The sequence below is a fragment of the Schistocerca serialis genome, chromosome 12 (assembly GCF_023864345.2).
Source record: "Schistocerca serialis cubense isolate TAMUIC-IGC-003099 chromosome 12, iqSchSeri2.2, whole genome shotgun sequence".
In the NCBI taxonomy this organism is placed as follows: domain Eukaryota; kingdom Metazoa; phylum Arthropoda; class Insecta; order Orthoptera; family Acrididae; genus Schistocerca; species Schistocerca serialis.
The window spans coordinates 27,139,991-27,152,544 of NC_064649.1; the positions used below are offsets into that span (position 1 = coordinate 27,139,991).

General features: G+C 40.2%; 1 protein-coding gene across 2 annotated transcripts in view; it reads right to left on the reverse strand.

Annotated features, from left to right (window-relative positions):
* Window positions 1-12,554, reverse strand: part of LOC126428208 (FAST kinase domain-containing protein 4) — an 85,360-nt gene that overhangs the window by 42,502 nt on the left and 30,304 nt on the right. For both annotated transcript variants that reach the window (XM_050090123.1, XM_050090124.1), the window contains exons 4-5: window positions 12,187-12,466; window positions 5,353-5,483 (exon numbers count right to left, since the gene is read on the reverse strand). In XM_050090123.1, coding sequence (XP_049946080.1) covers window positions 5,353-5,483; window positions 12,187-12,466 — 411 coding nt within the window. The remainder of the gene's footprint in view (window positions 1-5,352; window positions 5,484-12,186; window positions 12,467-12,554) is intronic.

Below are 12,554 nucleotides of genomic sequence, written 5' to 3' on the forward strand. Positions count from 1 at the left end.
TGAAAGCTACATGTGAGGGTCTTTTAATTGAGCTTGTCTGCAATATAAACGTTTAGAAACATTGTCTTAGCACTTTTGATGTTATGTCTGTGTGTAGCACAATTGATGCAATTTATAACACTGACTAAACTCAGTATTGGTGCCTGATAGAACATGAGAATAATATTGCAAAGGAAACACTTTCTCGATACACATAAGTTATTATTTATTTGACCAAAAACCAGCTTTTGATCTTTTTAGGGCATCTTTCAACAGAAAACAACCTGTAAAATGCAGGATGTGATATGTTACATACTGTAAAAAAATCAGAAAGATGACAATGCTGCAAATAGTTGGAATCAATAAACATATGATGCAGATAGCAAGCTCTCTTTTAAATGATCAAAAACATTTTGCTTTTCAACTTCTGTTAAATGTAACGATTTTGAAACAACATAAAAAGGATAATACTTTCCTTAGTAAGCCTCTTTACCTCATTATTGTATGCAACTTCTGCATCTGTGTCGGTAATATTGTGTAAGTTGCACATGGGGTTGCCACATTCAGTTTCCACCTGACAGTACACTAAGAAGCCTAAAGCCTATTCATGGCCAAATGAGTAATTTTCCCAACATGCAATTTACGTATTACATCCATAAATTGCACTTACTTAGTTGCACACTAGTCATAAACTAAAAATCTTTTACATAAAAGTAGTAACTGAGGACTGACATGTCAACACATCTAAGATTTAGAAATGTGATGCATGATGATTATTAGTTTCTGCACAGAGATAACACAAGTCATAATAGGAGACAATATTATGGTGAGTTTATTACACGCAACAATTTATAACCTGTGTGCAGTGCCAGTTTCAAATCTGCATCTTTCTTGTGCGTTATGGGCTACTGATTAAGCCACATGAACAAGAATAAGGTAAAACTTTAAAAAGGTTTGCTTTTGAAATAGACTGTTTTTACCTAATGTATTTCTCTTTTGTTCTCTGTGACTAATTTCTGGGTACAAGCCCCATTCTTAAACAATTGTTCCTGCCATTGGGCTGGAATCCAAAATCACAACTGGTCACATGCAAACAATACAAATAAATTAAATAAAAACAGAGTGCAGCTCTGGAATGAATATTTCCAAAACAAATATTACATTTATCCAAGTATAAGATGACCATGAATATAAGAACCCCCCCCTCCCTTTATTTTGAGAGGCTCCTTGAGAGAATTTTGTTTTTAATATATTCCGTCTCATGGAAATGAGAAACTATTTTATTAATATGAAGTATCTGGCAAAAAAATTTAACGTTACAACTATTCTAAACTTAAGCAATTTATTGTGTACATTTTGATGACTTAATGAGAAATTAAATTAACAATAGGGAATGGTTTACATTAATTTTTATCTTCACTTTCTTCTTTACTCACTATCTAAGCCAGTCATCTACTGGTATCACGACTATACAAACGTCCTTCATAACAGGTTTTGCAACACAAGAGAGCGCACTGTCATGGAGCAGTTTACACTTTCCACAAAGTCCCCTCCATTTCTTTGGCATACAATTTTTTATCAGTTGCTGATGCGCATTCCTGTAGTATTCTGGACTTACTGTCTGACCTATGGAAACATGATGTAAGTACACCACGATACGGTAATAAAAAAATGTGATCGCTAATGCCTTATTGGCTGACTTCAGGCTACACACGTTCTTCAAGTGAGGCTCTCCCTTTTGAACCCACATTGTACTTTGACTTTCCATTTCGCAGTCATGACGAGAGGTTCACAATTCACTGGCAGTGATGATGGTTTTCCAGCAATCATCACCTTCATGCTGGACACGTTCTTTCCATAAAATGCACACATCAACTGTGTTCTGTTTTTGAGCAGAAATCAGTTGTCTGGTATGTCAAACTATCCTCTAACATGGTGTGAGCATTTCCCACTGAAATTTCCAGCATATCTGCTAGTTGTCTAACAGTCAGACAAGAGCCCTCGTACATGACAGCTGCCGCTGAATTCATTGTCATGTCAGTAACGACAGTGGTGAGGGCTCCCTCCCCTCCTTTCAGCTCACACTTCACTCTTCCATCTTTGAAAGCTTTATGTCATCAGACACATGAAGCATTACACACTGTAGGCTCACCATAAGCTCTACTTAGCAACTGAAGCATTTCTGATGGCATCTTCTTTCAGTAGAATGCAAAACTTGATTGCATAACAATGCTTTCAACTTTGTAGAAACTGAAGCATTTCTGAAGGAGTCTTCTTTCAGTAGAATGCAAAACATGATTGCATAACAATGCTTTCAACCTTCTGCCATTTTAAATTCTAGAGATCGCTCAAGCTACAATCACAGTCAAGATGTTACTGCCAGAGAACAGCTGAAACCAAACAGGGATGGTGTCTGGTGGCTGTCAAAGATACTTACGAGAGGACCCATCAATCATGGATTTTGGTGAGTCTTGACTATGTTGTACCTGTCTCAAGTACCCATGTAGCAGCTTTTCATGCAACAGCCCTAGTTTTGGAGAAAATCAATGTCAGAGTTTTATGAATAGCTCATATATGCTAGTGGTATGGGTTCAAATCCCGCACATGTACTTTTTTTCTTCAGTGTCATCATACAGAACATCATTAAATAGTAATATGTCAAGTAAAATTCTTCATAAATTGTCATTTTTTTCTGTAGTAATTTCATTAATAAATCAATCACTACAGCAAACTTTCTTCAAAAGTATAGCCTGTTTGTGGTTTATAGTTAAAATTCCAAAATATCTGGACAGCTCCAAAGAGTTCACAATTATAGGAAAAAGTATAAGCAGCTACAAGAAGATCCCCAGTACAGATGACGGTACTCCACCTCGATTATGTACTTAATACTTATCAAACCGGCTGCCAGCACCAATCAATGTACAACAGATCCCTTGCGGAGATGGGGAAAAACTGATTTAAAAAAGATCAGTCATTCCTTCACAGCACAATACACTATAAAACTCTCAGGAAAGTTATTGCCATATGTTTTCTTATGTGTGCAAGAACCATCCAGGAAATATATTCGAGCTGCTCTTGAGCTGACCATGAATTTAAAAAATGTTGTGACCTACACTAAATCAGAAAGCTTCACAAAAGTGTGTACAAAGAGTTTTTAAAATCTGTCATTCTTCCAAATGTGGGAAAAGAAAAATTTCTATACATTACTGATTCATGGGGAAGGCATACTGATCAGACACTTTACAATCAAATCTTTCTATGAGGCCTGCCCAGAAAGTAATGCACTGCACTTTTTTTCTCAGCTGAAAAAGTTATGTATGTATTATTTGAAGTCTCCTGAGTGGGTGTACCAAGTTTCCGTCACTTCTGACAGCGTAGCTGCAGGACAGTTTGAAAATGACGTCTGTAGGTGATGTATGTTACAAGCAATGTGCCGTCATTGAATTTGTAACTGCAGAGACAGGAACTGTGGGGAATATTCACAAACACTTGTGCAGAATCTATGGAGCATCTGCTGTCGACAGAAGCACAGTTAGTCACTAGGCCTGGAAAGTGAGGTCATCAGAAGGCACTTTTGCAGAGCTCCACTATTTGCAGCGTTCAAGGAGACCATCCACAGCTATCATCCTACAACCCAGACCTAGCCCCCTTGGACTTCCACTTGTTTGGGCCATTAAAGGATGCCATTCGTGGAAGACATTTTGAGGATGATGAGGAGATGATTCATGCAGTGAAGCTCTGGCTCCCACACCAGGACAAGGATTCATACCGACAGGCCATACAAGCCCTTGTTTTGCGCCGGAGGGAGCCCACAGAACAGGCTAGAGATTATGTGGAAAAATAGGGTGCGGGGATAAAACACTATTCTTTTGCATGTGTAATTCTCATTATGTTCAATAAAGAATTATTGAAGAAAAAATGTGTTGCATTACTTCACGTGGTTCATATCAAAGTTGACTGAAGAAAGAACAATCTTTCTGAATTTAAATGATCTGTGTTTTTCGATATCACTTTTGAAAACTCCATGTGCCTGCAACGCAGAAGCTTCCATTAAATATGCGTGGTGCTCTACATATCTGTGTGTCAGTTGCTTTTATAACAAATATCATCTGGGATTCTCTTCCAGCAGAGCAAGCAATAGTAAGAAGATTCTGTACTCTATTCTGTAACAAGCAGAGTACACATTTGAAGAAAGTTTCCTGTAATGACTGATTTATTAATTAGCTTTCTATGGCAAAAATTAATATTATTTTTGAAGACTTTTGTGCCCCATGTACTATTTAATGATATTCTGTCCAATGGGGAAGGGAGAGGGAGAGAGAGGGTGAGGGGGGGGGAAAGGGATGAGGGAGGGAGGGAGGGAGGGAGAGGGAGAGAGGGGGGGCAGGGGGATATATGGGCAAGGTCTGAACCCATACTGCCTGCATGTTGTCTATGAACTTTAACCACTGCACTATGTTCACATAGTTGAAAAAGACGAGGATCAGAGAATAGCTTCCATTGTAATACAGAGAGCCATAGAATGCCAAAATTGTAGGGAAAAGACGGAGACTGGAATACATCCAACAATAAATTCCAGGGAAAATACTAGACACACTGGCTGCAGCCAGGAGACAGCATAAAGCTAGAAATCCAGCAATACCTTAAAAAGTCAACTTTCTGGGGAGAGCAATCACAGCTCGGAGACATTATGAATAACAACTGCAATATTCAAAACTCATTAACCATTCAAATAATCACGTTGTTGCTGTCGTCTTCAGTCCTGAGACTGGTTTGATGCAGCTCTCCATGCTACTCTATCCTGTGCAAGCTTCTTCATCTCCCAGTACTTACTGCAACCTACATCCTTCTGAATCTGCTTAGTGTATTCATCTCTTGGTCTCCCTCTACGATTTTTACCCTCCACGCTGCCCTCCAATGCTAAATTTGTGATCCCTTGATGCCTCAGAACATGTCCTACCAACCGGTCGCTTCTTCTAGTCAAGTTGTGCCACAAACTCCTCTTCTCCCCAATTCTATTCAATACCTCCTCATTAGTTACGTGATCCACCCATCTAATCTTCAGTATACTTCTGTAGCACCACATTTCAAAAGCTTCTATTCTCTTCTTGTCCAAACTATTTATCGTCCATGTTTCACTTCCATACATGGCTACACTCCATACAAATACTTTCAGAAACAACTTCCTGACACTTAAATCTATACTCGATGTACGATTCTGCTTACAATAATCAAAAAGTTAGGAATGAAACAGCTCATCACTCTTGACTTTTTGAATGTTGTAATTTTTATAATAACTTGAACAGTTATTGAGTGTTGAGTGTTGTCATTGTTATTCTTAAAAAGTCAGTTATACCACAATAACTGCCTCACCTGAAAGAACTCGTCTGCATTTGATGGCACATAGTTGACGGCAGCGAAGGTCAACAGTACGGCAGTCAGGTCTTGTGGGCGACAACTGTGCAGCTGAGACAGCACCCAATCCGACATGTGCTCCATCAGCTCTGTGGAACGGATAAAAACAGGCTTCTATGGTCTGATCTAAACTAAATATCGCTTGACGTTTAAGCTATAAAGTTATGGCATTGTTGCGTCAAGTACACTCTGCGGACAGCCACCATAGCACATTGCTCTCTGCAGCAATAGAAAATCACTTTATATGATGGGGGAAAGAAATACAGTAGAAGAAGAATGGGTAGCTTTGAGGGATGAAGTAGTGAAGGCAGCAGAGGATAAAGTAGGTAAAAAGATGAGGGCTAGTAGAAATCCTTGGGTAACAGAAGAAATATTGAACTTAATTGATCAGAGGAGAAAATATAAAAATGCGGTAAATGAAGCAGGCAAAAAGGAATACAAACGTCTCAAAAATGAGATCGACAGGAAGTGCAAAATGGCTAAGCAGGGATGGCTAGAGGACAAATGTAAGGATGTAGAGGCTTGTCTCACCAGGGGTAAGATAGATACTGCCTACAGGAAAATTAAAGAGACCTTTGGAGATAAGAGAGCCACTTGTATGAATATCAAGAGCTCAGATGGAAACCCAGTTCTAAGCAAAGAAGGTAAGGCAGAAAGGTGGAAGGAGTATATAGAGGGTCTATACAAGGGCGATATACTTGAGGACAATATTATGGAAATGGAAGAGAATGTAGATGAAGATGAAATGGGAGATATGATACTGCTTGATGAGTTTGACAGAGCACTGAGAGACCCGAGTCGAAACAAGGCCCCGGGAGTAGACAACATTCCACTAGAACTACTGACAGCCTTGGGAGAGCCAGTCCTGACAAAACTCTACCATCTGGTGAGCAAGATATACGAGACAGGCGAAATACCCTCAGACTTCAAGAAGAATATAATAATTCCAATCCCAAAGAAAGCAGGTGTTGACAGATGTGAAAATTACCGAACTATCAGTTTAATAAGTCACGGCTGCAAAATACTAACACGAATTCTTTACAGACGAATGGAAAAACTAGTAGAAGCCGACCTTGGGGAAGATCAGTTTGGATTCCGTAGAAATATTGGAACACGTGAGGCAATACTGACCTTACGACTTATCTTAGAAGCTAGATTAAGGAAAGGCAAACCTACGTTTCTAGCATTTGTAGACTTAGAGAAAGATTTTGACAATGTTGACTGGAATATTCTCTTTCAAATTCTGAAGGTGGCAGGGGTAAAATACAGGGAGCGAAAGGCTATTTACAACTTTTACAGAAACCAGATGGCAGTTATAAGAGTCGAGGGACATGAAAGGGAAGCAGTGGTTGGGAAAGAAGTGAGACAGGGTTGTAGCCTCTCCCCGATGTTATTCAATCTGTATATTGAGCAAGCAGTGAACGAAACAAAAGAATAATTCGGAGTAGGTATTAAAATCCATGGAGAAGAAATAAAAACTTTGAGGTTTGCCGATGATATTGTAATTCTGTCAAAGACAGCAAAGGACTTGGAAGAGCAGTTGAACGGAATGGATAGTGTCTTGAAAGGAGGATATAAGATGAACATCAACAAAAGTAAAACGAGGATAATGGAATGTAGTCGAATTAAGTCGGGTGATGCTGAGGGAATTTGATTAGAAAATGAGACACTTAAAGTAGTAAAGGAGTTTTGCTATTTGGGGAGCAAAATAACTGATGATGTTCGAAGTAGAGAGGATGTAAAATGTAGACTGGCAATGGGAAGGAAAGCGTTTCTGAAGAAGAGAAATTTGTTAACATCAAGTATAGATTTAAATATCAGGAAGTCGTTTCTGAAAGTATTTGTATGGAGTGTAGCCATGTATGGAAGTGAAACATGGACGATAAATAGTTTGGACAAGAAGAGAATAGAAGCTTTTGAAATGTGGTGCTACAGAAGAATGCTGAAGATTAGATGGGTAGATCACATAACTAATGAGGAGGTATTGAATAGAATTGGGGAGAAGAAAAATTTGTGGCACAACTTGACTAGTAGAAGGGATCGGTTGGTAGGACATGTTCTGAGGCATCAAGGGATCACCAATTTAGTATTGGAGGGCAGCGTGGAGGGTAAAAATTGTAGAGGGAGACCAAGAGATGAATACACTAAGCAGATTCAGAAGGATTTAGGTTGCAGTAGTTAGGAGATGAAGCAGCTTGCACAGGATAGAGTAGCATGGAGAGCTGCATCAAACCAGTCTCAGGAATGAAGACCACAACAACATGATGTAGACCTCTACAGTGTTTCTCAGCATGTCAAGAATATGTTCTTAATTTTGATTAGCAAAAGAGTTATGTTAATTTTTTTGAAATGGATTAAATTATTCTGTTTATAAACAGCTTCAAACTTATCGTGCCATGTCTCAAACAGAGCAATACTTTTCTCTCTTTTATTACTAAAATATCTCACTCGGCATTGCGTTTTTATGCAATTGTGTCTGTATTTAACTCATAACGAATATGAAGTTTAGTTTCTATCTGCTACAAAAATAATATAGATATTCTGAAATTTATGTATATTATCACTCTCAGTGGCATCTCTAAGCACATTAAAAATCTTTTCTGAATTTTAATTAGGGTCAGTGTTATGCTGGTTAGTGAAACAGGAGAAAGTTTCGCATCTGCAAAAGTTTCCTTCTTATCATTGCATATGTCAAAAACTATTACACACATGAAATAACCATCTTGGTGTCTATACAAAATGACATATATTTAAAATGCAGCCTAATTTACCATAAGGAGATGATGGGTGCTGGCTGAATAGTATTCCTTAGTCTCACAAAAGGAAAGAGTAATTAATCGAAACAAAGCCACAAAAGTAAGACATTTATTAAAGTACACTATACACTACATACTACCCAGACAGCAGGAAGACACCGCTTGAGTCACAGTCAGAGTGAGTGTCACTGCTTGTAGCAACAGATATTATCAAGTCTTCAATGCACTGCTGTAACACACCTTCGCTATCCCATGCTTCCTGTATCACTTCTTTCACATGATTCACTAACTTTTGCCAGTCTTATAGCGTCACTTTCTCAACTGTCTCTTTCAAAAGCTGTTTCACTTTGGTCGACATAAATCTTATTTTCTGCAGCAATATGATGCTCAACCTAACTCCAAATCAGTTCCACTGTGTTGAAGTGGCAATGGCAGGGAGGCAACCTAGGGGCTTTATGCTGGTACTTTTTTTGCTGTCTCATACAGAATGTGAACTGGCTTCTTTGGCTAGTGCTGTGACAAGTTCTAATAATTCTGCCCTTGTCAAGTAACTGTCAAACGATATCCTACATTTCTCTAGCCAGCAAACAATGTCGTTTCTCTTTGTTGCCTTAGTGGGCGGCTTACTTGTGTAACTGAATAATATGGAATATTATTCATGACAGCTATAGAGGTTTTTGTTATGTTCAGAAGCACACTGTCTTCAAACCGTTTCACAAAAGTATTGTGGTTTATCTCTTCATGGTAGTTGAGGTTTTGTTTGAAATGAGTAACAGCAGTTAATTAGAAATGAAACCTTTTGAATTTCCTGCAAATGCTAACATTATTCTTACTCCTCTGCCAATCGGAGCTGCCATACTACCACTAGTGGAATTGTCTGTTCAGATTTTTTTTTAAACTGTCCCCTGCATTCACACACATTTTATAAAGCCATGCGATATCATCAAAATTTGTCCGTACTAATTCTCAAAGAAAGCAGCATCACCAGGCTGCAATATATGACTCCCCTGACTCTCCTTTCACAAATTGCTCAGGGCAGATTATCACTGATGATTTGCTGATTTGTACAGCAGCTGCAGTTCGCTCCACCCCTTTATCCAAAGGAAGTAGAGGCACTCCTGCATCCCTCTCTCTCTCAAAATACTCTCTCGTGGAGCACACGACTGACTGCATATAATCTCGCCATGTCCAACACTTTTTGATAGTTAGTTTCCTAGGAAAGTGCAGCCCAAGTCTGATCTTCTCTCGACTATTTTCATTACACACCGAAAGGCACGCATCGCTGAAAGTCGCCCCAAATCACTCAGTACAACAACTTGTTGAGGATTGACTGCCACAATGCTTTAGGGAGCATGACACAGTGGAAACGGCAACACCGTGGAAGGCGACAGAGCCACGCTCCAATTTGTGTATTGTTGGGGGGAGCTGTGCAGCTCATTACCTGTCAAATGACAACAATTCTTGGCTGTTGGAACTAGGAGTAAGTATCAATATTTTTTGTGTTGGGAATGGAGTGTGTATAACTGAAACACAGTTAGTAACAGCTATGCATTACGTGTACAAGTTAATTGAGTTTTTGATGAGGATTGCTACAATACATCAAAAGATGTTTTACTTCTGCTTAGCATCTACAAACTGAAGCTAACAAATGGAGGTAACAGATGTCATTCAGGGCTTGTTACTCACTTTCACACTGTTACGATCTGCCTTCCTGATGCCAATAATTCTTTTTAATGGTTCAATCCTTATTTCGGATCTCCTTGAAATCATTAAACTGCCTCATACAGATAAAAGGTGTTTTCTTTTCCTTTATCTCAACAGCATTTATTAGTATTAGTTGTACATCCTATATATTTTGAAGCTACATAGGCAAATGACCCATACCATGGAGGATACTCCCTATCACAAGTTGTACATGTACTGATGAAGCTGTGAAGTAACCACTGAAATCGAGAATGTTCTGTTTGGCAGAGTACTCAGCAACCAGGCGGTCCACTTGTTTCTTGGCCACAGTTTGTCAGTGGACAGACACCTTGTTGGTTGTCATGCCCACAAAGAATGCAGCACAGTGGTTGCAGCTTAACTTGTAGATCACATGACTGGTTTCACAGGCATGCCTGACTTTGGTGGGATAGATGATGTCTGTGACTGCACTGGAGTAGGTGGTGGGGGGAGGATGTATGGCACAAGTCTTGCATCTAGGTCTATTGCAGGTGTATGAGCCATGAGGTAAGGAGTTGGGAGCAGGGGCTGTGTAGGGATGGACAAGTATATTTTGTAGGTTCGGTGGACGGCGGAATACCACTGTGGAAGGGGTGGGAAGGATAGTGGGCAGGACATTTCTCACTTCAGGGCACAATGAGAGGTAGTCAAAACCCTGGTGTAGAATGTAATTTAGTTGCTCCAGGCCTGGGTCGTACTGAGTGACAAAGGGAAAGGGGCCGAAGTAAAGGCCTTAGGAAAGAACTGATATTTCTGTGGAGCTAAAGCTTCTGGAGGAACGGATCATGACAGTGTATTGGGGCTGTTCAAGTTCTAGATTCTGCGTCGTGGTGGGAGGGAGTTTTGAACGGTAGGGTAAATGTAGTAGGTCTGCGAGACAGGGTTTGTCAGCTAGGAGGAGACATAGAGGAGGTTTGGAGGTTGTTGTAGAGGTGGTGGAAAGTGGTACTCCGAGTCAGGAGTAGGAAGTGAGCAGGGTGGAGACCTTTTTGAGGTGACATTGTGCATGTTGCTCTGCGACTCAGCATCTCCGTATATGGTGAGCAGCAATTTTCCTTTTCATAATATTGTTATATATCCTCTCTAGTTGGGCCATCATCAGTCATTTCACCACCCAAATAGTAAAATGCATCTACTACTTTTAGAGTCCGATTTCCTGATCTAATTCCCTCAGCATCACTTGAGTTAATTCAACTATAGTTCCCTCAGCATCACCTGATTTAATTCAACTACATTCCACTACCCTTTTTTTCCTTTGATCGGTATTCAACTTATATCCTCATTTCAAGACACTGTCTATTCAGTTCAAATGCTCTTCCAGATCATTTGCCTCCTCTGACAGAGTTACAGTGTCATCAGCAAACCTGAAAGTTTTTACTTCTTTATCTGCTCTTTAATTTCTTTTTCATATTTTTCTTCAGTTTCCTTTACTGCTTGCTCAATATACAGATTGAGTAACATCGGGGATAGGCTACAAATATGTCTCACTATGTTCTGAACCATTTCTCCCCTTTCGTGCCCTGTAACTTCATCTGTCTGGTTTCTGTACAAGTTCTATATAATGTTCCACTCCCTGTATTTTACTGCTGCTACCTTCATCCATATCTAATTAGAAGTCATTGTAACTGCAAAGAAAGAAAAGAAGAGATCACAATTAACATTATTCATTAACTCATAAATGTGCAACACTGTCAGCAATGGTCCTGTCGCACTCCCCTGAGGCTCGTCAGATACTACCGCAATGTCTGTAGATGCCTCTCCATTCAGGATAATGGATGGCCGTGAAATTGCCAGGAAACTAATCTGATGTAACTCATTTTCCTGGGGACACACATGAGTCTCAACTTTATCTTTGATAAGGATGGAAGCTGAAGTAACGAATTAAAATTTGTGCCCAGCCCAGGACTTGAACAAGGGTCTCCTGCTTCCTAGGCAGATGTGCTATACACAACACCATCCTCGCACTGTTGCTATCACACAGTCATCAGTATTTCTGAGACTCTCCAGCAGTGGGTAGCACGTCTGCCTAGCAAGCAGGAGACCCGGCTTACATTCCTGGCCTTGACACAAATTTTAATTCATTACTTCAGCTTCTTTCCTTATCAAATGCTAGGAAACTGTCAGTCCATTCATGAACCCAGAAAGATATCACATAGGAGCATATTTTCTTTGAAAAAAGTGACTGTTCAAATGTCGAATGAAAGCAAGGGCACAGAACCTCCAATAAGCCTGTAATGTGGAAACCAATATGCAGGGCAGTTTTATCGCGTTTATTTCTTTATAAACCTGAGAATTAAATGAGTTAAGCCCTCACCTATGTCCCTGTACCTCAGCAAGCCGACACTGGTGGCGACAGACCTCACTGCCGCAGCCTTGCCTTCTGCCCCAGCACTACCGGACGACAGAGCGGTTCCGGCGTCGCTGACCGCTCTCTCCAGCAGCGGACCGTCCGGGAAATTAAGGGTAGCAGCAGCGTAGAGGACGTCGGCGGCCCGCTTGAGGCCAAGTGGCTCGCTCTGAGCCGTTATGGACGCAGCCAGTGACCTCAGTAGGGTCACCGACCTACGGCGCTGCGAGGAGAGCTTCGACAACACCTGTGAGACGCAGAGTTTGACATAAGTTGTGTTTATCAATGGAAATGACACAATTTTGGTTACTTGGAAGCAATAAGCAGTGTAGTAA